Source organism: Sinohyriopsis cumingii, chromosome 10 (assembly GCF_028554795.1).
Source record: "Sinohyriopsis cumingii isolate HCF-2022 chromosome 10, ASM2855479v2, whole genome shotgun sequence".
NCBI lineage: Eukaryota > Metazoa > Mollusca > Bivalvia > Unionida > Unionidae > Sinohyriopsis > Sinohyriopsis cumingii.
In genome coordinates this window covers 72,417,705-72,445,093 of record NC_142970.1, presented here as the reverse complement: position 1 = coordinate 72,445,093, position 27,389 = coordinate 72,417,705, and the positions used below count along the sequence as shown (strand labels likewise).

General features: G+C 34.0%; 1 protein-coding gene across 1 annotated transcript in view; it reads right to left on the bottom strand.

Annotated features, from left to right (window-relative positions):
* Positions 1-27,389, bottom strand: part of LOC149790379 (uncharacterized) — a 202,385-nt gene that overhangs the window by 143,550 nt on the left and 31,446 nt on the right. The window contains exons 7-10 of the mRNA XM_089972427.1: positions 25,055-25,205; positions 23,362-23,578; positions 18,279-18,428; positions 12,321-12,577 (exon numbers count right to left, since the gene is read on the bottom strand). Coding sequence (XP_089828553.1) covers positions 12,321-12,577; positions 18,279-18,428; positions 23,362-23,578; positions 25,055-25,205 — 775 coding nt within the window. The remainder of the gene's footprint in view (positions 1-12,320; positions 12,578-18,278; positions 18,429-23,361; positions 23,579-25,054; positions 25,206-27,389) is intronic.

Here is a 27,389-nt window from a genome sequence, read left to right as displayed (position 1 = left end):
GTAATTAAAAAATTCACTTAGTCAATTAAAAACAACTGTATTGATTGTATGCATATATATAAATTAGACATATATCAGTGTATGTATGGCTGTTTGTCACTATATTGTAATCTCTATCTATCTATAAACACATTCAGAGTGAAACCTATCTTAGGGCTTTGGTAACAGTGGTCATATTTTAAGCATGGATTGGCATCATTTAATAAATCTGGGAAGGGGTTAATACAGAATGTTCCTTGTCAAGACTGGTCTCATTCAATGTATTTAGGAAAGGGTTCATGCAGAATGTTTCTGGTCAAGACTTGTCTCATTCAATATATTTGGGAAAGGGTTCATGCAGAATGTTTGTTGTCAAGACTTGTCTCATTCAATGCATTTGGGAAGTGGTTCATGCAGAATGGTCCTTGTCAAAACTGGTCTCATTCAATGCATTTGGAACAGGGTTCATGCAGAATGGTCCTTGTCAACACTGGTCCCAATGTATTTGGGAAGGGATTCATGCAGAATGGTCCTTGTCAAGACTGGTCTCATTCAATGTATTTGGGAAGGGGTTCATGCAGAATGTTCCTTGTAAAGACTGGTCTCATTCAATTTATATGGGAAGGGGTTCATGCAGAACGGTCTTTGTCAAGACTGGTCTCATTCAATGTATTTGGAAAAGGGTTCATGCAGAATGGTCCTTGTCAACACTGGTCCCAATGTATTTGTGAAGGGCTTCATGCAGAATGTTCCTTGTCAAGACTGGTCTCATTCAATGTATTTGGAAAAGGGTTCATGCAGAATGGTCCTTGTCAACACTGGTCCCAATGTATTTGGGAAGGGATTCATGCAGAATGGCCCCTTGTCAAGACTGGTCTCATTCAATGTATTTGGGAAGGGGTTCATGCAGAATGTTCCTTGTCAAGACTGGTCTCATTCAATGTATATGGGAAGGGGTTCATGCAGAATGGTCTTTGTCAAGACTGGTCTCATTCAATGTATTTGGAAAAGGGTTAATGCAGAATGGTCCTTGTCAACACTGGTCCCAATGTATTTGGGAAGGGATTCATGCAGAATGGTCCTTGTCAAGACTGGTCTCATTCAATGTATTTGTGAAGGGCTTCATGCAGAATGGTCCTTGTCAAGACTGGTCTTATTCAATGTATTTGTGAAGGGCTTCATGTAGAATGTTCCTTGTCAAGACTGGTCTCATTCAATGTATTTGGAAAAGAGTTCATGCAGAATGGTCCTTGTCAACACTGGTCCCAATGTATTTGGGAAGGGATTCATGCAGAATGGTCCTTGTCAAGACTGGTCTCATTCAATGTATTTGGGAAGGGGTTCATGCAGAATGTTCCTTGTCAAGACTGGTCTCATTCAATGTATATGGGAAGGGGTTCATGCAGAATGGTCTTTGTCAAGACTGGTCTCATTCAATGTATTTGGAAAAGGGTTCATGCAGAATGGTCCTTGTCAACACTGGTCCCAATGTATTTGGGAAGGAATTCATGCAGAATGGTCCTTGTCAAGACTGGTCTCATTCAATGTATTTGTGAAGGGTTTCATGCAGAATGGTCCTTGTCAAGACTGGTCTTATTCAATGTATTTGTGAAGGGCTTCATGCAGAATGTTCCTTGTCAAGACTGGTCTCATTCAATGTATTTGGAAAAGAGTTCATGCAGAATGGTCCTTGTCAACACTGGTCCCAATGTATTTGGGAAGGGATTCATGCAGAATGGTCCTTGTCAAGACTGGTCTCATTCAATGTATTTGGGAAGGGGTTCATGCAGAATGTTCCTTGTCAAGACTGGTCTCATTCAATGTATATGGGAAGGGGTTCATGCAGAATGGTCTTTGTCAAGACTGGTCTCATTCAATGTATTTGGAAAAGGGTTCATGCAGAATGGTCCTTGTCAACACTGGTCCCAATGTATTTGGGAAGGGATTCATGCAGAATGGTCCTTGTCAAGACTGGTCTCATTCAATGTATTTGGGAAGGGGTTCATGCAGAATGGTCCTTGTCAACACTGGTCTCATTCAATATATTTGGGAAGGGGTTCATGCAGAATGTTTGTTGTCAAGACTGGTCTCATTCAATGTATTTGGGAAGGGGTTAATGCAGAATAGTCCTTGTCAAAACTGGTCTCATTCAATGTATTTGGGAAGTGGTTCATGCAGAATGGTCCTTGTCAACGCTGGTCCCAATGTATTTGGGAAGGGATTCATGCAGAATGGTCTTTGTCAAGACTGGTCTCATTCAATGTATTTGGGAAGGGGTTCATGCAGAATGGTCCTTGTCAAGACTGGTCTCATTCAATATATTTGGGAAGGGGTTCATGCAGAATGTTTGTTGTCAAGACTGGTCTCATTCAATGTATTTGGGAAGGGGTTAATGCAGAATGGTCCTTGTCAAAACTGGTCTCATTCAATGTATTTGGGAAGTGGTTCATGCAGAATGGTCCTTGTCAAGACTGGTCTCATTCAATGTATTTGGGAAGGGGTTCATGCAGAATGTTCCTTGTCAAGACTGGTCTTATTCAATGTATTTGGGAAGGGGTTAATACAGAATGTTCCTTGTCAAGACTGGTCTCATTCAATGTATTTGGGAAGGGGTTAATACAGAATGTTCCTTGTCAAGACTGGTCTCATTCAATGTATATGGGAAGGGGTTCATGCAGAATGGTCTTTGTCAAGACTGGTCTCATTCAATGTATTTGGAAAAGGGTTCATGCAGAATGGTCCTTGTCAACACTGGTCCCAATGTATTTGGGAAGGGATTCATGCAGAATGTTCCTTGTCAAGACTGGTCTCATTCAATGTATATGGGAAGGGGTTCATGCAGAATGGTCTTTGTCAAGACTGGTCTCATTCAATGTATTTGGAAAAGGGTTCATGCAGAATGGTCCTTGTCAACACTGGTCCCAATGTATTTGGGAAGGGATTCATGCAGAATGGTCCTTGTCAAGACTGGTCTCATTCAATGTATTTGGGAAGGGGTTCATGCAGAATGGTCCTTGTCAACACTGGTCTCATTCAATATATTTGGGAAGGGGTTCATGCAGAATGTTTGTTGTCAAGACTGGTCTCATTCAATGTATTTGGGAAGGGGTTAATGCAGAATGGTCCTTGTCAAAACTGGTCTCATTCAATGTATTTGGGAAGTGGTTCATGCAGAATGGTCCTTGTCAACGCTGGTCCCAATGTATTTGGGAAGGGATTCATGCAGAATGGTCTTTGTCAAGACTGGTCTCATTCAATGTATTTGGGAAGGGGTTCATGCAGAATGGTCCTTGTCAAGACTGGTCTCATTCAATATATTTGGGAAGGGGTTCATGCAGAATGTTTGTTGTCAAGACTGGTCTCATTCAATGTATTTGGGAAGGGGTTAATGCAGAATGGTCCTTGTCAAAACTGGTCTCATTCAATGTATTTGGGAAGTGGTTCATGCAGAATGGTCCTTGTCAAGACTGGTCTCATTCAATGTATTTGGGAAGGGGTTCATGCAGAATGTTCCTTGTCAAGACTGGTCTTATTCAATGTATTTGGGAAGGGGTTAATACAGAATGTTCCTTGTCAAAACTGGTCTCATTCAAGGTATTTGGGAAGGGGTTAATACAGAATGTTCCTTGTCAAGACTGGTCTCATTCAATGTATTTGGGAAGGGGTTCATGCAGAATGTTTCTTGTCAAGACTGGTCTCATTCAATGTAGCATTTTTGTAGAGAACAGTGTATCAACATCAGTTATATAGATTTGAAAGGTGACAAGGCCATGATACTTTCTCTCAAGTTTGACTAAATGAGAGAGTGTGTGTGTGTGTGTGTGTGATTTGGATTTTTTATGCAGACCAGTCCTAACATTAACCTCTTAATGCTAAGCACCAAATGAATCAGCTTTTATTACCATTTATTGGTCTTTGGTATGACTTGAACAGGGATCGAACCCACAGCCTCCCACATTCAAGGCAGATGCTCTAACCGCTAGGCCACAGGAGTGATCTAGTTTGACTAAATTGTTTTCAACCAGTGATTGGTGTCATCTTTATGAATTTGACAGTGATTGGTATCATCTGTACAAATTTGACAGTGATTAACTGGTATCATCTGTATAAATTTCACAGTGATTATTGTCATCTTTATAAATTTGACAGTGATTGGTATCATCTGTATAAATTCAAAAGCAATTGGTATCATCTGTACAACTTTAAGTGTTTAATTGGTATCATCTGTATAATCTGACAGTGATTGGTATCGTCTGTAAAACTTTGACATTGAATGGTATCATCTGAATAAATTTGACAGTGATTGGTATCATCTTTATAAATTTGACAATGATTGATATCATCTCTACAAATTGAACAGTGATTAATTATTATCATCTGCATAAATTCGGCAGTGATTGGTGTCATCTTTATAAATTTGATAGTGATTGGTATCATCTATATAAATTTGACAGAGACTGGTATCCTGTTTTTAAGTTGACAATGATTAGAATCATCTTTATAAATATGACAGTGATTAATTGGTGTCATCTGTATAAACTGACAGTGATTGGTGTCATCTTTATAAATTTGAAAGTAATTGGTATCATCTGTATAATTTTGACAGTGACTGGTATCATCATTATAAATTTGACAGAGATTGGTGTCATCAATATAAATTTGTCAGTGATTGGTATCATCTGTATAGATTTGACAGTGATTAGTATCATCTTTATGAATTTGACAATGACTGGTATTATCTTTATAAACAGTGATTTGTATCATCTGTATAAATTTGACAGTGATTAGTATCATCTGTATATACTTGACAATGACTGGTATCATCTTTATAAATTTGACAGTGATTGGTATCATCTGTCTATATTTGACAGTGATTGGTATCATCTTTATAAATTCGACAGTGACTGGTATCATCTTTATGAATTTGACAGTAATTGGTATCATCTTTGTAAACAGTGATTAGTATCATCTCTACAAATTTGACAGTGACTGGTATCATCTGTATAAATTTGACAGTGACTGGTGTCATCTGTATAAATTTGACAGTGACTGGCATCATTTTTAAAAAAGTGATTGGTATCATCTTTATAAATTTGTCAGTCATTAGTATCATCTGTTAAAAATTCAAAACAATTGATCAAGTTCTGCTTGGTGAGTTTAGAAAAACATCATTCAAAGGTATTACATTTTTAGTAATGTTAGCCATGGTCGATAGCATCAGTTGTAAACATATAAGTGTCATCTATATCTTGCTGTTTTCATTCAATTTTGGTCACTTTGGCCAACTGCTTCTATTTTTAGAAACTTCAGCCATATTTGAAGATGGACCCGCTCATTGTGCAAATATTTAAGTCTTCAAGCCAAGATGCTTCCTGTCAAGTATGGTCAAATTCTATTCAACAGAGGCATAAGTTGCTTCAAATTCGTTTTAGTAACGGTGTTCTACTTAGTGGTGGATCAGCATCATGTATACAGTTCTTAAAGGTCTTAATGCCAGGATATTTTTTGAGTAAAATTAGGAAACTTCTGCTCAGCAATTTTGGAATAGAAATAATTTGAAGGTTTTACTATTTTTTGTCATATTTGCCACAGCCATTGACAGATAAGCATCAGTTGTACAAATATAAAAATATGCCAGGATGCATTCTGTCAAATTTGTTCAAATTCTAATTGCAGTCTTTTAGAAAAATCATTTAAAGGTTTTCTAATTTTAGTAACAGTAGCCATATTTGATGGCAGTTAGGCACCATACTTGCAGATTTAAAGGTCTTCATGTGAGGAATTTTGACCAAAAAACCTTACACATCTGAGGTTTTTTGAGGTTATCCCAGGTAAACCTGGAAACCACAGACAATTCTGACATTTTGTCCAAGGTATTAAAAGCAACCTTGTGCATTTAAAAAAAAATGGGAATACTTTCAACAAAGTCACGGACATGAGAACTTGTTTATTTTTGGCTTATTTAGCTTGAACATAGCTTGGAAATGTAGACTTTGAATATTTTTAGCAAAGACATGGTCTTTTTTCACTGTGCACTAAGAGATTTCTGTATATTTATTTATTCAGAACTTTTTTTTTACAGTTTATAAAAATGAATAATTTTTGTCATTCCCAAAACAACAAACAAGTCTATGATATGAATTAAAGAATGACAATGAAATATTGTTTGTTGATTGATATGGGTTTTACTGTGCACCATCTCAGTACTGGCAATATGGTGCCAAATGTGAACACATTTTGTTTTCACATCCCATGGAGATATGCTGGAATACCAAAGTTGGAGAAATTCTAAGCATTTGTAAACTGAATATACTTCATCATAACTAAACGTAACACTAAAAATGTGCTTTGAATGAAATCCTGGGTGCATAAATTTATGATTCTGTACAAATTTCATCATGTGACCCTACCTGCAATATGTCACTACCGGTATGTTGACTGTCTCAACTGTCATTAAATTGTGGCATTGTTATCCTTCACTGTATTGTTTTGTCTACATTAGTTGGTTTTGATCCCTTATTACCTATGTTATTTGCTTCAATAACATTCATTACTTTGCTCTACTGAAGGCAATCATTTAATCAACCAGCAAACCAAAGAAGTCAAGCCCAGCCTGGTGGAGTCATGTGGGAATGTGTGGGAACAGCATTCCCTTACCTTTTTGTGCTTTTCATTGTCCCCCTGCATCTGAGTAATGTGTGTTCTCCCACTTCTTTATTGTGTTCTCCCATTTCTTGCTTGTGTTCTCTCACTTCTTTATTGTGTTCTATCCATTTCTTTCTTGTGTTCTCCCACTTCTTTATTGTATTCTCCCATTTCTTTCTTGTGTTCTCTCACTTTTTTATTGTTCTCCCATTTCTTTCTTGTGTTCTCTCACTTCTTTATTGAGTTCTATCACTTATTTATTGTGTTCTCTCACTTCTTTACTGCATTCTCACTTCATTGTGTTCTCTCATTTCTTTATTCAATTTTCTCATCTTTCTTGTGTTCTCTCACTTCTTTATTGTTTTTTTCAATTCCTTTCTGCATTCTTTCACTTCTTTACTGCATTCTCTCACTTTATTGAGGGTATTGCATTCTTTCACTTCTACATTGTATTCTTTCACTTCTTAAGTGTCTTTTCAATTCTTTATTGCATTCTCTCACTTTATTTTTTTTATTGCTTTCTCTCACTTCTATATTACATTCTCTCACTTCTTTTTTGTATTCTCTCATTTTATTGTTTGCTCTCATTTCTTTATTGTGTTCTTTCATTTCTTTATTGCCTTCTCTCACTTCGTTTTTGTGTTCTCTCACTTCTTGATTACGTTCCCTCATTTCTTTATTACATTCCCTCACTTCTTTATTGTGTTCTCTCACTTCTTTTATGTGTTCTCTCACTTACATGGTTCCCACACTTTTCTAAAGATAAATTTCCAGGTCATTTCCAGGATATAAATTACTTTTTTCGAGGTTCACATATGACCATTACTGAATGGAATTAACGAATATTTTAAATTATAAAACATATATTTTCTAAATCTAAAGATGTTTCTCTTTCAAGACTCTTCAAAAACATCAAAGTCAGAAAAGATGATAATGTACAAAACCATAAATTGTATCACAAGTTTGACTATACTGCTATAAACTGGCATGTAAAGTCATTTAAAGGTACAGAAAATTCTAACTTTATTTTGCTGCATTATGTTGCTAAGTGGGAACAATGTAATGAACATAAATTATGTTGTTTCCTTTCAAACCTTTAATTCAAAAGAATTTTATAGCATATATATATATATATATATATATATATATATATGTATATATATATATATATATATATATATATATATATATATATGTATATGCGTCTCATAGAAAGTAACATTTCCTGTTACAGTATAAAAAAACACAATAAATGCAAATAATTAGAATCTTGTCTTCTAATGAAAAGAGTTTAACCCTGAATTTATCTGTGCCAATAAACTCCCAAAGACTATTCAAATGACCTAATCTCCTTAAGATGATCTGGTTATAAATCTACAATTTAAAAAACATTTTCAAATGGTTGATTTAAATTTTGACAAAAGACCTTCAAAATTATATACTGTTGTATAAATGAGGCCTGACGTTTCTGTAAAATCAACTTCTTGTAAATTCGTTAAACCAGTCCCAAACCTGTATTGATATAGGGGCTAGTATCGTCTTTTAATATATAATACAAGGTACAATAATTTCTCATTTCAGCTCTGAGATTCAACAATCTGGACTTCAATTGTGGCTTAAAACGAATAGCAGTCCATTTTCTAATCCAAGGTTCCTATGAATATTCCCACCTTAGTTTTCATATTTGGATATTTATGTTTGGGTGTGTGGTCACTGCAACTGCATATCGCAAATTTTGAATTTGCTGCCACTGTGCTGTAGTGACATATGGTAGTCGCTTACCAGTAAGCCTAAAAAATTTAAATATATGCTATATCGACTCATACCTGCATGAAATCAATAGGAAAATGATTTATTTTCTCAGATACGGCAAGTATTATAATCATTATGTCATTAATCTATTGACAGACAAGATGAAACTATAGCGTAGAAGAAACCTGACCCAGTACTCGCCATTTGCATTACTAGTCACATGACTTCACAAATCTCAAATGACGACATCCAAAGTCCAGTCATCCTGTGGTATCAATAACAAACTCCTCTATAATGTCGTTGGATGGAAATTCAATAATATTAAATCAGATACATTTTGTGAAAACCAGCAATCTGGCCAGTCTGATTTATCATGCAGAGAGCACATGTCAACGTGGTAGTCACGTGATACAACAAAACAAGACCATGATATATTACTTCACTGTCTCCAGCATGTATTTGGTATTCATGACACAGCCTTACTATGGTTCAAGTCCTACTTGGTCAACAGGACACAAATTGTATCTGCAAATGGAATACACTCCAACCCAGTTGAGCTATGTCGTGGTGTTCCACAGGGGTCTGTTCTTGGACCTGTTCTCTTCATTCTGTACACTCAGTCACTCTCAAGTGTCATAGATCATCATCCAGTGTCTCATCAATTGTACACCGATTACATGCAAATATACAAAACTAGCCACCCAACTGAAGTTGATGCTACCATCCAAGGTGTAGAGAGGTGCATTTCTGATGTGAAATCATGGTTGTCTTGTAACAAGCTGCAGATGAATGATGATAAAACCGAGGACATTCTGATCACAACACAAAGACTTTCTCATTCACATCCTTTACCTTGAACAATAAATATCAGCAACGCCAACATTAAATTCACACAATCAGAATGAAACCTAGGTGTTACTCTGGACAGTACTCTCACATTGCACCAACATGTCATGAACATATGCAAGGCTGCATATCTTGAGCTGAGACGCATCAGCTCAATTCGCAAAAATCTTTCAGTTGATGCCACTAAACACTTGTGTGTTCATTTGTACTTTCAAGACTGGACTATTGTAACTCAATTCTGTCTGGTTCATCTCAATATCTACACCAGAAACTTCAAAAAGTTCAAAACACAGCTGCTCGGATCATACTTAGAGTACCACGATTAGAGCACACCTCCACGCTGCTCTGTACCCTACACTGGCTATCCATTCAATCCAGAATCAAACATAAAATTTGTTCTGTGTGCTACATTTCACTGTCGGACTCTAGTCCAACATACCTATCTGACCTCACTCATGTGTACACACCAGCAAGGTACTTATGCTCCTCTTCTGACAATCGTATACTCATTATTCCAAGTATGAAAACAAAGTCATATATGGACAGTGTTCTTTTGCAAACCAGGGCCCAGCAACATGGAATGAATTGCCCAATGAACTTAGACACAAAGACACAGTGATCACATTCAAAAGGGATCTCAAAACTCACTTATTTGAACCGCAAGAACAAACTTAAAGACCTAATAATGTTTCCTACCTAAAATATTCTCAGCATGTTTTTCATTTTTTTTAATGTTTTTTCTAATTTCATGTTGTTTGTTTTTGTAATAATAATATTATGTTTCTTATCTTATAGGTGTTGTCTAATGTTGTAAAGCGCTTAGAGCTTCTAAAGATTAGGCCCAATACAAAGTCCTCATTATCATTATTATTATTATTATCATTATTATTATTATTATACAACAAAACTCGAGAAGTTGTTCTTGGAATATATAAATATGGATAATTTTGTGTTTTTTAGTTTTGTAATTTTATTACAACCTATATATGACTTTCATTTTTTTTTTCTTCTCTACATATGAAAATGTGGGTTGTTAGATTTGTGTACTCATGCGACTAGCAATGAAAATCGCGAGTACCAGGTCACATTTAGCAGATTAAAGACATAACAGATTTAATACTCGTGATTTCTGAGAAAATAAGTAATTTTCATATCAATTTCATGCATGTATTGCTCTATCTAAGAATGTTAAAGTTTGCTAGAATATCAAGTAAGCAGCTATGCTTTGGCCTCATGTAATGTGAGACTGGTTTTTCATAACTTCCATGTCAGGAAAGATTATTGAGCTGACTTTGAAAATAAAAGTCTACAAGACTATTCTAATCTACTGGGCATTTGAATTGACTCCACATATATGTTTATTTCAGGCAACCAAATGATCAATACTGCACCCTCTGAATATTCTGGTTAAAACTCAATAAATTTGACTCATGATCAGTTTAGTTACTACTCAATTACATGATTGTTTTGGGCATCAAGTGGTGGTAGAAAATTCCTGGGTTATTCCTGACTTTCATCAATATTTGCAAAATTCAAGTACTTTTCATGATCATGAAAATATTTATCATTTCTCCCAACTTTTTCCCGATTTCCTGATAGCGTGGGAACCCTGCACTTATTTATTGTGTTCTCTTGTTTATTTGTTGCTTTTATTCACTTCTTTATTGTGTTCTCTCATTTCTTTTTTTATGTTCTCTCACTTCTTCATTGTGTTCTCTCATTTCTTTTTTGTGTTCTCTCACTTCTTTATTGTGTTTTCTCATTTCTTTATTGTATTCTCTCACTTCTTTATTGTGTTCACTAATTTCTTTGTTGTGTTCTCTCACTTCTTTATTGTGTTCTCTCATTTCTTTATTGTCTTCTCTCACTTATTTATTTCAACAATACACTACTGCCCATGCCAACCATATCATGTGTAACCACTTTTTGAAGCCACTGTTAGATTAATTAAAAAGCATGTATGATTTTTCAAATACAAGGGGTGGACATACAAATATGCTAATCTATTCAAAGGTTTGAATACTGTTCATATACAGTATACAGGTGGTGTACATGCCAAATACTTTGAAGTCAATAGCTAACAAATGTCTGTTTTTCAAAAGGGAAGCACTGCTTGCTTGAAATATAATGCCCTTTAAAAATTATCTCTAAGATCGTTATAAATCTATGGTTGCATACTAAGTAACAGAATAATACCAACAAGTTTTATAAAACAACAAACAAATTAATTATCAAAGATATAAATGAAAAATGTGAGAGTGACCTACAGCATTATGAAGTGAATCCATAAAAAGGTCTATGCAAGAAAAGTTCCTTAGAAATTTCAAGCAAGAAATGTACCAGTCCTCCAAGAACTGTGACATCAAGATAGTGTTGTCCAGAAATCTTTTGAATAGTTGAAAACCGTTCCAGAATAATATTATAGTCCAAATAATGAGCACTTTCTATTTCCACTTTACAGTCTAAATGAATATTTTTCCTTTCAAATAATATCTGAGTACAACATAAAACATGTCTGTAGATTTACGAAATGAACACAAGAAATGAGAATTGCTCCAAAAATGGAATGAAACTGATTGCTCATTTCTCTTTATATACACCGTCTATTGTGAACATATTCTGCAAAAGACCAAACTTGACAAACTATTCATTTTGCATCAAACTTGCCTATCATGTGACCTAGCCCAACAAATAGGAAGTTATTTAATTCTTCCAGAAATGTTAAAACTCCAAGAGAAACTAAGCCTAAGGTACCATTAAGTCTTATTATTAAGATTATTATTAATAAGTGTCACCACATACGTAAACATCTATTCATAGCTCCAATGCAATACTATGCTCTTTTGAGATTCTGGTCCTGTAGGAAAACTCTAACTAAAGGCAATCTGTACAATTTACAGCTATGAATATGACTACAAAAATCGTATAAAATCATGTACCAGGATTTACAAAAAATATAAATATACATAACAAATGAACTCTAGACAAATTTGAAAGCCATATACATACAGCATTATTTTTTATATCAGATTTCAGAGAGTGCTGTACAAAGAGTCCTGGGTGTCTACCTAACATTTAGATACAAAACTAAACATTACCTCTGGGTCTACTTCCAAAACTTTACCCAGGGAAGGAAGCTGGACATCATGGATGTAAGGTGAAGAGATTCCAATTGTGAATTCCCCAGCAGTATTGGTGACTTTGATAGCAACGTAGTACACATGGTGTCCAAGAAGCTGCCACTCCAAGGAATCAAGAGAAACAGCTGTACAAGTTGGAGAGGAAGTCAAGGTACATCCTCCACCAGAAGACAGTGGACGGTAGTTCATTACCGAAGTTGGATGACTAGATTCTCCTAAAAATTAAACAACACATAAATGTATGAATTAATTTTATACAGACTAGACTGCACACATAAATGTGGTCATCTGCAGTAAGAGAGATTCTACACAGTAGTAACCATTGTTGATTATACAAGAGAGGGAGTGAATCAGTGGATGGTGTGCTTGACTCACATTCAGGGAGTTCTGGGTTGGTATCCTACCTTGACCAGCTGTACTGGTATGTCACTGGGCAAGGCATCTTGCTCTCAACACCTCAACTGTCTCTCATATGCTGACAAATCATTAAAAACAAGTTGATCAATCAATCCTTACTATACAAAAAAGCTCAAATATGCTAATAGCAATATGGGATAGAACAAAAATTTATGGCATAAAATATTTATTTTGCAATTGATTTACTTGCTGATTTTATGACATTCATGCACAATTTATATTCTGTACAGTATACACAGTTCACATTCAGTAAGTTCTATTTCACTGTAGCCTTTACAGAGATGTCCAAATGATTTCTAAAGTGACCCAGCTACTATCAGGTAGAGGGAATTAGACCACTGTAGCCTGTTTCATTAAAAAGTCCCATGGGTGAAAAAAATGCAACTGGAGGAAATGAGATTTTGTCCTGTGTATGCTCTTCCATTAAAAAGTCCCATGGGGGAAAAGGATGCACCTCAAGGTAATGAGATTTTGTCCCGTGTATGCCGTTCCATTAAAAAGTCTCATGGGGGAAAACAATGCAACTGGAGCTAATGGAATTTAGTCCATTAACAAGTCACATGAGAGAAAAGATTCTAACTGGAGGTAATGGGATCTTGTTCACAGATGTCAGAGAAAAATCAAAAGAATGAGAGGAATGCAGCTGCATTTACTTCCTTGTGGTGGTGAGTTTAAAAGAAATTTCATACAATGACTGTTAAGCTATTTTATAAAATATTGATTTAAATTATTCAAGAATCTATCTTTAAGTAAATCAGATTTTGTTAATTTGGTGTGTATATAGAGACCATATAAGCAAATACAACACCACACATGTTATTGTACAATTAATGCCAGCTTTGTAAGAGAGGGAGGAAATCATGATTTATTAATACTTTCTCATTGGAATAACAGAGTAGAAAATATTTAACAGTCAAAACCTATTGGATTATGTGAATTTATTAAAAGACATGGAAATTGAATATTTAAATAATTTTAATGGATTATATGAAACATTAAGGACTTCAATGTTATTTTATTTTACTTTCATGGGATTACCTTGATGTAAAATTATTTGGATTTAGAACTGGGATTCTTCTGTGGTGCAAGCAAATTAGCAAATAAAATCATTGCAACCTTCATTCAGAATACCTTTGGACAGATTCTGGATTACACTGTAAGTTATTTTTAATTCTTTAATTTTGTTTGATTTTATATTTTAGGGAAATAAATTTATATTTTGGAAAACTGACTGTTTGTTTGGTATCACCTTGTCGTGTTACATGGTATACACCCCTAGACATTACACTGTAATACATCCATGTAATTTGTCAATGCAGGTACTACATTGCTCCCTCTGTACAATCCTCTTCACGGGAGTCACAAAAGTAATCTACATTATCAGTGAGGTCACTTTATAGTAAAGTAACTGTTCTCACAAGGTTGTGTTATAATACATAATAACACCAGTAAGGTACCTAATGGTAAACAAACAATTTTATATTTAGTTCAAAATGGCAAAGAATTATAATCATGTTAAGTAAAAATAATAAAACAATTCTGAAGCAACTCAGTGAAATCTGTCATAAGCCATACACTGTCAGTACCAAGAAGAATCCACTATTATTTCTGGGGTAGTAATTTCAGTAAATGTTATAGTTACTACAAACCAAAATATTAAAGAACCAACTAAAAATGGAATTGTTATTAAGGTGAATCCACTAATATTTCTGGGGTAGTAATTTTAGTAGATTTTTTATAGTTACTACAAAACCAATAAGTGAAAGACCCAATGCAATTGTTATTAAGGTGAATTCACTATTATTTCTGGGGTTAAATATAGTAGATTTTATGATTTATACAAACCAATAAGTTAAAGACCCAATGCAATTGTTATTAAGGTTAATCCACTAATATTTCTGGGAAGAAATTTTAGGAGATTTTTTGATTACTACAAACCAACAAGTTAAACAAGCAACTGAAAATGCAATTGTTATTAAGGTGAATCCACTATTATTTCTGGGTTAGTAATTTTAGTGGATTTTATGGTTACTATAAACTAAAATGTTAAAGACCCAACTGAAAATGTGATTGTTATCAAAGCGAGTGCAGTATTTTTTCTGGAGTGGTAATTTTAGTGGGGGTTTATTAATGGATAAAAAGTTCAAAAGTTTGCAAACCTGTTTATAAAACTTGCAGTAAGGGCATGCATGTGACAAACAGAAAGGTCAGCATAGTAAGAGATCAGGAGATTTGTAAAATTTGGTCATCTCATCACATCTCATTTCATCACATCTCATCTCATTGAGTCATTTATTTGTTGCCATTCATACTCTACTTGTACTACATTCAATTCAGTATATATTTTAGGCGATCATTGCCTGGATTATCTTTATGACAGTCCTCACAGTCAGGCCTGACCCTAGGGCAAAGTGAACAAGGCAACCACCTTGGGCCCCCATGTTTTTAGGCAATATAACTTGTTTGATTGGGGAACTGCACTCATTGCTTGCTGCCTTGGGCCCTGCATGCTGCCTTGGGCCCCACATATCCTAGGACCAGGTCTGCTCACAATTGTTGATCTTAATACTCAGGAGATAATGCATTGTTACCAGATCAAGGTTTCCTCTCGAGACAGCCTGAATTTTCCTGCTAACTATTACCATCATTAATGCTATTGTCATTGTCACTACAGTAAAACCTGTCTTGAGAGACCACCCCTCCTGCCAAAAAAAAATCTGTCCCTCAAGACATCTGGTCTCTAATAATAGGTTTGTACAAAGGACAAGTTTCCAAGATCAAATACATTATTTAAGAAGGAAAAATATCATCAATCACTGTACATGTATGTATGTGTGCGTGTATGTATGTATGTATGCATGAATGTATGTAGGAATCCATGTCAGGACCAAAATCACCATAGGATGCATGTCAGGAGAAAATCACCATTGGTTCCATGCAAGGACAAAATCACTATGGGATGTATACAAGGACAAAATCACCATGGAATGCATGCCAGGACAAAATCACCATGGCATCCATGCCAGGACCAAATCACCATGAGATGCATGCCAGGAAAAAATCACCATGTCATCCATGCCAGGACAAAATCACGATGAGATGCATGCCAGGAAAAAATCACCATGGCATCCATGCCAGGACCAAAATCACCATGAGATGCATGCAAGGACCAAAATCACCATGAGATTTATGCCAGGACCAAAATCATCATCGGATGCATGCCAGGACAAAATCACCATGGCATCAATGCTATGACCAAAATCACCATGGCATCAATGCAAGGTCAAAATCACCAAGAAAGTGCAAGCCTGGAAAAAGAAACCATGGGATGCTTGCCAGGACCAATTGAGTGCCTCATTTAGATGCCTCAAGCTTTCACAATACCATATTTTCTTGCATGTCTTTGGATGTAAAAAGAAATGTTTTATTTTCTGTACAAAAAGTTCATAAAATATTTCATTCAGTGACTGAAAAGAAACAAATGACAAGTTATAAGCAGGATTTAAATTATCAAAACATTGGGACAAACACGCTAACTATTCATTACCTGAATGACACTGATATAACAAACAACTTTGTTTTAAACTATATTACTCATTTTTAGATAAAATATCTGAATCATAAAAACAGAAAAAGTCAAATATGCCCCTTTTTATCCATGGAGCCAACTGTTAACGTTACCTTGAAAATTCTTTCTGACCTCCACCTGGTCATGTACAGGCCAATGAACCAATTCCAGTATGTACAGTCTGCTAACAAAATTTTTATATGACTAATAACAAATGAAATTATACCTGATTACTTAAAAATTTATGAAAATAAATATATGTTTTGTAGCCTCTTTTGTAAAGTTTTAAACATGAGATTTATTATCCAATGAACCAATTCTTACATATGCTACAGTAAATACAGTTATATCCATAATGACAGTATTAAACACTGTCTTTCAGATAAAGACTGTCACTGTAATGCTTATCTCTTTTAATAAAGAGTGTTTAGATCTTTTATGACTAAGGTCTTATTGTCCACAGGTGAGTAACCGCAAGCTAAATAATATCTTAATATTTTTTTATTTAATCTGTATTGTTTCCTGTTATTTAAGTTGTATTTTTGTTGTTATTTAATATGTTTTTTGTTGGCTTTTCTTAATGATTATATGTTTAATAAATCTGTATTTTGTTCTTGACCTTTGTTCAAAATCAAGTTAATTGTCAACCTTACAAGTGACATTTATTTTGCAAACAACATCATACATACCTAAATAATTTTCAATGACTGTGGATTAAATAATAAGATCAATATTAATGATAAACATGTTAACTTCCATTTGAGTTAAAAATACAGTCTTGATTCTGACCTAAGAAACTTCCAGAATGGAACTTTCCTATTTAGTTGATATAATATTTTCAGAAATGGTAATGCAACCCAGGTCAAGTAGTAGGGTATATAATCTTGCTTACATTAGCATTATTCAGTCTTACCTTAACATCTGAGGCAGAATGAGTCTTACTGTTGTGTTCAGTTTAATTTAGTTGGATTTATTTATTCAAATTATTGTTCACTGGAATTACAAAATGATCAATAATATTCCTGGACAAAAAATCTAATTTGGAATTGTAGTCAATTCAGATGAGGACATTTTGGATTATATTGTTATGATACATCAAAATACTGTTAGCACATTGCCACATTCCAGGCTACTGGAGCATTATCACACTGAATACTACAGGCATAACAACACATTCAGTATCAGAACTTATTTGGAATACCACTGGAATTCAAATGGAACTTCATACTTTTGGACTTGTGATAGAACTTTATGGACTATTTGGGATTTTATTCACAAATTTGTAAGTTCTTTTTAAATTTTCACTTTGTATTCTCGAGAACTATATTATTTGTAGAATTTTACAAAACTTGTTGGTTTCAGCACTATTTTGTTTCTTAGTTTAAGACCATAGAGTCATAACTACTTAAAAATTCACCATATATGAACATATGTTGTACCTTTTTTTAAGTTTTAAATATGTCATTATCCTATGAAACCAAGAAGATTACCACTTAATGTTTATATCTTTTAATAAAGAGTGTTATAGTCTTTAATGATTTAGATCTTTTTGTCGACATTTAAGTAATTTAATTTTTAAAATAGTTCTTTGTTATATTAATGCCAGCATTCAAATGAATATTGGTTATCCCAATTTCCAATAATTTTGGATAGTACATTCAACATGTCATGGCTATTTCTGATTAAAAGCAAGCTCTTCCTTAACTTTCTGAAAGCAGCATTTTTCCATCTTGTCTTATCACTGCTGAACTTCATTTGCAGACAAAAACACAAACAATAAAATTAGGTCAAAGTTCAAACATTACAAGTCATGAAAATATTATCTTGGCAAAGCGAATTTAGTGTCCATAAACAAACAACATCCAAAGACGTACCAAAAATATGTTTTATATTACTTCTGTTTTATTTAAATGGGTGGATATATTTCTTACCAACTGCAAATTCATACTCCAGGGGAAATATGTCTTCACTGTCTATGAAAGCTCTTGCAGGCCATGTGGCTACAAGGTGGAGCTCTGATAAATGGACATCAATCGAGCCACTAAAATCTGGAGCTGTTGTATCCACCAAAATAGGCCCCACTGCCTGCAATGAGAAGAATTTGGTTTTGGTGCATGCAATATCCACTTACAGAAAATGAACAATTGAAAATCTCCCTGTATTTGATATTGTTGTGAGCAAGCTAGGTGGTCATTTTATATCTGGACAAGTGGTCATTTTATACAAGTGGCTATTTTATACCTGGAGGCACACATTTAAGATACTGTGAAATCTTCTTGTCAAAAATGTAAACTGAAACCATTCCTCATTGGGAAAGTGAGGGGTTGAGCATGAATGGATGGGGGTGGCAAATAGGAACGTTTCCACCTAAAATCATCATACTTAATGCTATTAGATGTATTGCAATTTTATGCATGGAATATTCACTTGTTAAAAATATAAAATAATATTTTCTTTGCATTGGAACATTTTTCTGTGATTTAGTAGTACAGTAGTACCAACTGAATGGTTCACAACAAGTGAACATAACTAGAATCGCACACAAAATTCTCTAGGAGGCAAGTTGACATTACTATTGTCCCTGTTGCCTTAAATGCAGAGGAACTAATTAACAAATAAAACTTACAATTAATAAAACTTGGCAAAAGTGCAATATACTATGAACCATACGGGCAGAAAATGAAGCTGTACTCAAATCCATTGAGTTTACATGGGGTGTAATCCTTCAGAATCAGGCATCTAGCTTGAAATAAATTGATGCAAGTGTCAGTAGTGTTATCTTTACACTCATCACTGGATATTAATGTTGTTGAAACACACCTGCCAAATTATCTGAGCAAATCCTTAGGTCAGGACTGAGTTATTCTTGATCATCATTGCATCCACTTGTCAGAACTGTACCTGATGCAGCAGTCTGACAAAAGATATTCTTGTCTTGATAGAAAAATGAATATGCATCAAACCAGGGACACATCATTACACTGGGAGAAGGGTACATACAATTTTCAAGTTTAATGAGGAATTTACAGGTAAATATGGCAAATATAAACATCTCTGTCCTATACAGGTGTTAATGTTTTACCAAAAGAAATCAAATGTGCAAACACAAGTGTATAGTTATTATTACCTGGATCTACTTTATGGCTAAAATCATCCTGAAAACCATGGGTCAGTTAATAGTTGTATGAAGTACTGTATTGAGATTAAGATAATGGATCATAGTAAAGGGAGATAATCTGAATGCGCAGTTCAGTGCTTCAATATGTTTCGTACAGGTAGCATTGGATTTTACTTGCTCTGCTGATAACTTACTGATTTCAGAATCATCTTCAAAAATTAATTATTTTGGAACAATATTCAAATAAAATAATCATGCTTCCCATTTATATATGGAGTAAAATCTGACTTAATGCAACTCTCCGGAAGCTTGCCAATATTCTTTAATATAGATGGCTGACACATTTTCATTCAAGGCAATTATGTGTTATAACTTTTTTCTTAAGCATAAAGCTTAGAATCTCTTTGATTGACCTATAATTTGAAATATATTTGGTTGGGGTACTAATCCCTTACAAAACCAAATTCATGACTTCATGAACAATCATGAATGATTCATTCTTGGAATGTTCATGATCAATTCATTATTTGAGTTCATGAAAATGCTAATTAATTATATTCATAAAATGTTAATGAAAATTCATCATACAAACTTATCACAAAATATTAGTAAACTATAAATAAAGGTGAATATTTTTCTCTTTTCAGATGAAATTATACTGTATAAATGTTCAAAGAAATCTTTTATTCAATATTTGTGTACTTAACCTGAGTAGTGGATTAATATGTGAAAATATTTTCTCACTAGCATGACCAAAATGTGTTTGCTATAAAAGCTTTCAATGACTTTGTTCTAACGTTTTTGTCCATTACTGTCATAACCTGCATATTCTACTGACTTAGTCACTTGTTGCCAATTTGCCATTAAAAAAATGAGATCAGTAAATAACGATTATCCTGATTGGATGACTGTGAAAGAAGACATATGATTAGTTAAAATACATGCGGGATTTCAGCAGTTGAGCCTCCATTTCCCCACATATGAAAGAGCATGCAAACGGTTCTGCAACAAGCAAATACCTCAAACGAAAACCATGGACTTCCGTGGAATGGACAGATGAGAATATTTTCAATATCACTTTTTTAAGTAGAAGTGCAGAGAAGCAATTATGAAGAATATGAAGGAAATGATTTGGTGACAGCAAAATTAGGCAGAAAAGCATACCCAGCCAGGATCATCAAAATTATGGTGAGTCTCTTTTCTTGGTCATTCATGATTATTTCAGTGGAAGTTACATAAATATTTTATTGGTTTTTATATGTCATCAAATTAGTTTTAACCAAACTAATGATTCATGATTGTATTCAGACCTAATTTGAACTTGCTCTCTGAATTTTTGAAAATCACTAAACATTATCATACCTGGGCCTCTTTCGATCTTGAAACCAGACAATAGGAATTGAGAGGTTTAACACTGTTTTCTTTATCATGACACCACTATTTCCATGATCTAATGTAATTGGTAATTTAAAAATAAAATAGTTAATGTGTCAAATTGTACACAATGCAGATGCAAATAACAGCATGATGAAACCAGAAGCAGCTATATGCAACATGCGGAGTTGGAGCATATAAAAATAGTGACATACTAAGGGCCTATACCAAACAAGTCCGACATTTTATCAATAGAAAATAGCAAAAGAACTTTAAAGCACGAAATAATTGTTATCTGTAAGATATATATATATATATATATATATATAAAAGGTTATTTAGTGTAATAATGTTGTAAAATTTATGTCATATTTTATTGATTCAAACATTGGACACCTGTGGCTATACCTATAGTACTCAGCTTCAATTAATACACAACCAGTGACAAAATTCTCCAATAATATAAATGCTCAGTAAGTTGTGTAATAATTGTAAGGGATTAAATAATTTTGAGTTGGATCATAATTATTCCAGTAAATAAAGTGGGGTACAAAAATAATGAGCTAAATGCTGAAGACAATGTTGATCAGAGGTTAACTAACCGTATCTTTAAGATCAGATGGCAGAAAAGTAAATTATTAGAGCATGGCGTTTGTAGGTTAAGGAGGAAAATTTAAAAACTGGAGGATCCTATGGCCAAGATGGAAGACATTAAATTGTGGCCGCTGCAGCAATGTTAAAGATCCAAACAGTAATCAGATGGAACAGCTTCAGTTGCAGATGGAGACATTCAGTCGTGATAATGGGTGGATTATGATTAAATTATAAGCCCTGGAAATCTTTACAAAAGAGTTATCTGACAGGTCAGTCTCTGGGAAAAAGATTGGTTTAGTCAGGAAAAACTCCAGTGGAAAGACAGCCTCCTGATGATGAAATATGTTTCAACAGTTGATTGTACACAACTGCCCCAATATCACTTGAAAACTTTTCACAGAAAAATTACAAAACATACAAAAAGTACTGCTATTAAAGAGTAAACCAAAGAATATTACTTGTCAGTTTACATGTTCTTTGTTGCATATTAACAATTTATCTGAAATTCAATAGAGTTTTTAAGATAATATGTTGCATTTATTATTGTATTAACCCCCACACACACACACATCTAAGGTTATTTTATGATTCAGGATGAAATAGGTATTTGTGAGTTGTCAGATAATTAATTTTGTTTTAAAGAAACTGTTCATGAAGTCATGAATCATTCATGAGAAACTTTGTTCATCATAGTTCATGAATATGTTTATGCACTTGTTCATGAATGATGATAAACCAATTTGTGAACTTTTATGAACTGTTCATGAATTCAGTTCATGAATATTTCATGAACTGCTCAAGAACAGTTTGTGATGTGTGTTTATGAAGAGTTCATGAATTCATAATTTCATGAACTGACCATTTTCAGTTCATGCACATTCATAAATAGTCCATGAGCCTTTTGACAAACTTTCATGAATTATTCATGCCAGTTCATTAATTATTCATGATCGTTTCATAGGGGTTTGTAAACTTTACCTATGCAAATTAGCACCAGGGGGTTCCCCACAGCAGTTATCAAAGTACTGAACACAATACTCTAGCTATTGTCAGCCAATCACGTATGTGTAATGGTGACTGTTTCTACCTGACTTCCTTGGCTTTTAATTGCCTCCATGACAAACTGCTACATACACATCAGCAAGGATAGTTTTTCAGGAGCTTTACCTTTTATATATGCTAGGGGCATATAATGAAGTGGTGTCTTTATCTTTCAAGGATTACTGAAAACTCTGTTTTTTTAAACATGACCTTTTTGAGGGTTTCAGAGTAAAATCATGTTTTAGCATGACACTATTTTAGTGTGACCTATAATATAAAATAAATAGGTAACTGCTTAAATAGGCCACTTTAGTTGGAACTCTAGTATTATGAGGGTTGCCCGTCAAATAATTTTTGTATCCTCCTGTCACCAACTAAAAATGGGGCCCCGAGTGGCCGAGTGGTCTAAAGCGCTCACCATAACGGATCATTGCCATCTCACCTCTGTCTGCATAGGTTCATGTCTCAGATTTGGCTAATGAGGTAAGCTTGCCAGTAGCTTCTCAAGGGTCAGTGGTTCTTTCTGGGTTCTTCCTCCACCATTAATACTGGCTGCCATGCATAGCCTATCATGTGCTGAAATATGGTGTTAAACCCTACAACAACAACAACCAAATAAAAAATGATGAACATGATGTCTGTGATTAGCTACTTGGATATTTTAGTTACCTTTAATTACCTACATCAAAGGTAAACTAAGCAGAGTAGTGAAATTCCAGTTTACACCCTTTCTTTACAGTAACTTAAGTCATGCAAGTGTGAACTAGAGTTCCAATTGAAGTTCCCCTAGACTTTTTGCAGATATCTCACTTACACAAACTAAATTTGTCGAAAATTATATCAACACTGTTTTTCAGTCAGGTAAGAATATAAATAAAAAATTGTACATGCCTTGACTGAGGTTACAGATGATTTACTTATTGCCTTCAGTAGAATGTAAAACTCCTCCCCTTCCTCTATATTTGGATGCAGAATCTGGTGATGTGTATGCTGATTGGTTGATCGAAAGGTCATAAGGTCATCTAAAGAACCAGTGGAAGACAGACCTACATAATAGTCATGGATACCAGCCGATCCATTGATTACTCTCCAGACCAGGTTAATCTATTAAAAATTAAATATCAAAACAGGAATAAACAAAAATTCAAATTTTTAAACATTTATTTGTGTAACCACTTATTCTCACCAATCACAAATTTCTACAAGTAACAGCGAATAATTTAAAATCCTAATCCCAGTTGAACCTAGTCATACAATGACTATGCTGCTATAATCTTTCTATTACACAAGTCATGAGAAAAAACGTTTTGCCTTTCTCTAAAGAAGTAGTTATTATCCCCCCTGCTTTAGGTGAAAGAATGATGTGGTTGACTCCATTTGTCCATCAATCCATATGTCTATCTTTCTGCAACCACAACTCTAAATCATTGGATGGCAATTGACAATAGTCCTGCTGTGGAAACACCAGGACCCTAACTCCATGAATTTAAAAGCTAAATTAACAATGATCCTGGTGTAGAAACAATAAGACCCCTTCTCCAGCATATGAATTTAAAAGCTGTTAACAATAATCCCACTGTCCTTCTTAGTCTGTGAATTTAAAGACTCAATAGTGGTCTTTCTATGAAAACAACAAGATCCTTTACCCCAATCTATAAATTTGAAGACTTAACTATATTCCTTCTGTGGAAACAACAAGATCCCTTACCCCAATCCATAAATTTTAAGACTTAACAATAATCCTTCTGTGGAAACAACAGGATCCCTTTGCCAGTCCATAACTTTGAAGACCTAACAATAATCCTACTGTGGAAACAATAGGACCCCTTCCTTAGTCCATTACTTTAAAGACAACTAACAAACGTTCTGCTGTGGAAACAACAGGACCCCTTCCACAGTCTGAAAAATGAATAACATAATTAACAATGATTCCACTGTGGAAACAATAGGACCTATTTCTTAAATCCAAAAATTTAAGTACAGATGGAAATGTGATATTTTGTAAAGTTGAAAAAATTTATAAAATAAAAAATAAATTCACTCATGGCATAAAGTTGTTCCACTGGTGCAAATAATCTGCAAGAGTAAGTCCCATGAACTTAGGCTTGGTCACAACTGTAGCTTTTTAAAAATATTCAACCAAGTACACAAAATCTAATTGCTCAAGGGTAATGAGGCAGAAATTAAAACAAATCAGAAGATAGTGGTGCATCACTATAAACCCTCACTATAAAACTCTCACTGTAAAACCCACCATCACTATAAAACCCTCACTATACCACTTACCCCCTTGTAATTCAGGTATATATCCAGTTAAATTATTGAAATTTGTATTTATCAATGACACTTAATTATTTTACTCAGTTCTAATTATTAACTGTTGATAACTAATTATAATCATGTTTCCCATCATAAAAATACCTTGTTTGTTTTCATATATAAAGTTTTAAAGAAATCTCAATATAATGCTCCCTGACTTAAAATGAATGTCACTTTGTGACTTCATGCATTGTTATAATGAGAGTGCACTATCCTCTTCCTATGTACCTGACCTTATTTAAAATTACCCAAACTACTTACAGCATGAGTAGAGGGCAAAACTCCTCCAAGACTGTTTGGTGCACCACTGTATCGGTTACAGACTGTATCATTGTACTCATCTACTATGGTGTCATTTGGATGTCGCTGCTTGGGAAGGTCAGCAAAAAAGGGAAGACTGGTTGCTTTGTCCCTGCAATGAAATCATGCAAAATCCAAAGTAGAATCATTTGGAAGCCACAATTTACTACTGAAATTTTGGGACCAGTTTAAAACAAACTACTGTCTGCCATATAATAGTAATAACCTTCAGTTTACATGGCATTACAATTAAAACAAATATACATGCAATTAGTAACACTCTACATTATTAACATCTAATGCGTAAAGTAAACAAAGGTCTCATGAATTTATACCAACTATTCAAGGTTACCATTCCATTATTGCACTGATATATCACAGATACCATCCTATATATAAGCACCCACATTTGTCTGTCCTTATTTGTGTCCTGTGTTATGACACTATGGTCATGAACTAAGTAACAGAAAGAGGCAAATCCAACACGTTTTGTATAACTGAACAAATAATTTAATTATCAAAATTAACAATGAAAATCTGAGAGGAATTTATAGTATTATGAAGTGAATCCACATTAATCCTGAAAAAGTTCAATTAAAGTCCAAAGAATGACAAGTTCTTTATAAATTTCAGAACTGGAAATATATAGGTCAGCCAAGAATTGTGACATTGTGAAAATGGTTTTGTCCAGAACTCCTTTTAATAATTCTTAATAGTTCCAAAATAATATTATATTCCAATGAGCACTTTCTATTTCCACTGAATGTGAGCACAAACCAATGTTTTTCCTCTCATATAATATCTAAGTACAACATAAACACATCTGCAGACTTGCTGTTACAACAGGAACACAAAAAAGAACGAATCTGATTGATTAGTTCTCTCCTTATATATACATTCATGAGTCTATTATGACTTTATATCACAATATACCCTATGCAACAAATTTTACCACTCAATCCAATATTTCAAAATACCTATTCATGTGACTGAACACATCCAATGGAAATTAAGTTAATTCTTCTAAGATACCACATTACCGACCTGTCCAATGGGGAAAAGGCCAAATATTGTAAACATATTTACTAATAATTCTATTTTTAGTAAATGTCAAGACATACATAAACATCTATTTATAAATCTTATATAAATTTATGTTCTTTAATATCTTAAAATAGATCCCATGCATGTTTGCCAAATCCAGCCATAGATAATCACTACAATTAAGAGCCAGGAATAAAAATTACAACTGGACAAATCATGTACCAGAAGTAAAAAAAATATATATAGACATAGCACCTGGCTGCCAATCAAGAGCTTGAGAGTTCAAAACTCACAGCAATATCTCAATTTTTTCTAATCTTTTAAAATATTTATTTTGTATTATTATGTTCAAACTTCCTTTTAACCTAGCTTATCCCAATTTTGTATTTTTTAAAATCTTTTTAAAAATCCCATCCTAGGACAGGCAATTAGGCTTGTTGACAAATAGTATGTGATCATTAAATCTGTATAACTCACTCAATTACCTGCAAAAATTAGCTTTCTTAAAACCAGTACCATTACATGCTCATTGAATACATTTTGTACACTTTATAAATAGACTGTACTTGAGTAATTCATAGATTTCTGATAATACTCTGTCCAAAAACCTCAAGTTTTTCTGTTCTACAACAAAATATTTATTCTTATAAAATCTATTGACAGTTTAAATAGTTTCACAAACCTAGCTCTCAAAACCAGTAGCCTCTGAATTAGACAATTTATAATAATTTCATTTCTGATGCAATCCTCATTTCTAATAAAGTCCTCATTTCTAATATACAATCCTCATTTCTAATACAATCCTCATTTCTAATACACAATCCTCCTTTCTAATACAATCCTCATTTCTAATAAACAATCCTCATTTCTTATACACAATCTTCATTTCTAATACACAATCCTCATTTCTAATATAATCCTCATTTCTAATATACAATCTCATTTCTAATACAATCCTCAGCAATATAAGCCACTGGAAGAAAATCTTGTTTGACAGAAGTTCAATATTTGTTAGTGATATCTCAAAGTCCATACCGATGTCTAACCCAGTACAGCAGATGAAATCGCTGAAACTCTTAACAATTTACTGAAGTCATTAATAACTTTCACATCCATGATGGATGATCATCTATTAAACTGAAGATCAAATAGGTATGAATATGAATGTAGTTTCAATATAGGCAATATGTTTTTTAATTTTTCCATGAATTTCATTTGTCTGATGACTGCTGGACTTCACTAAAATAATGTT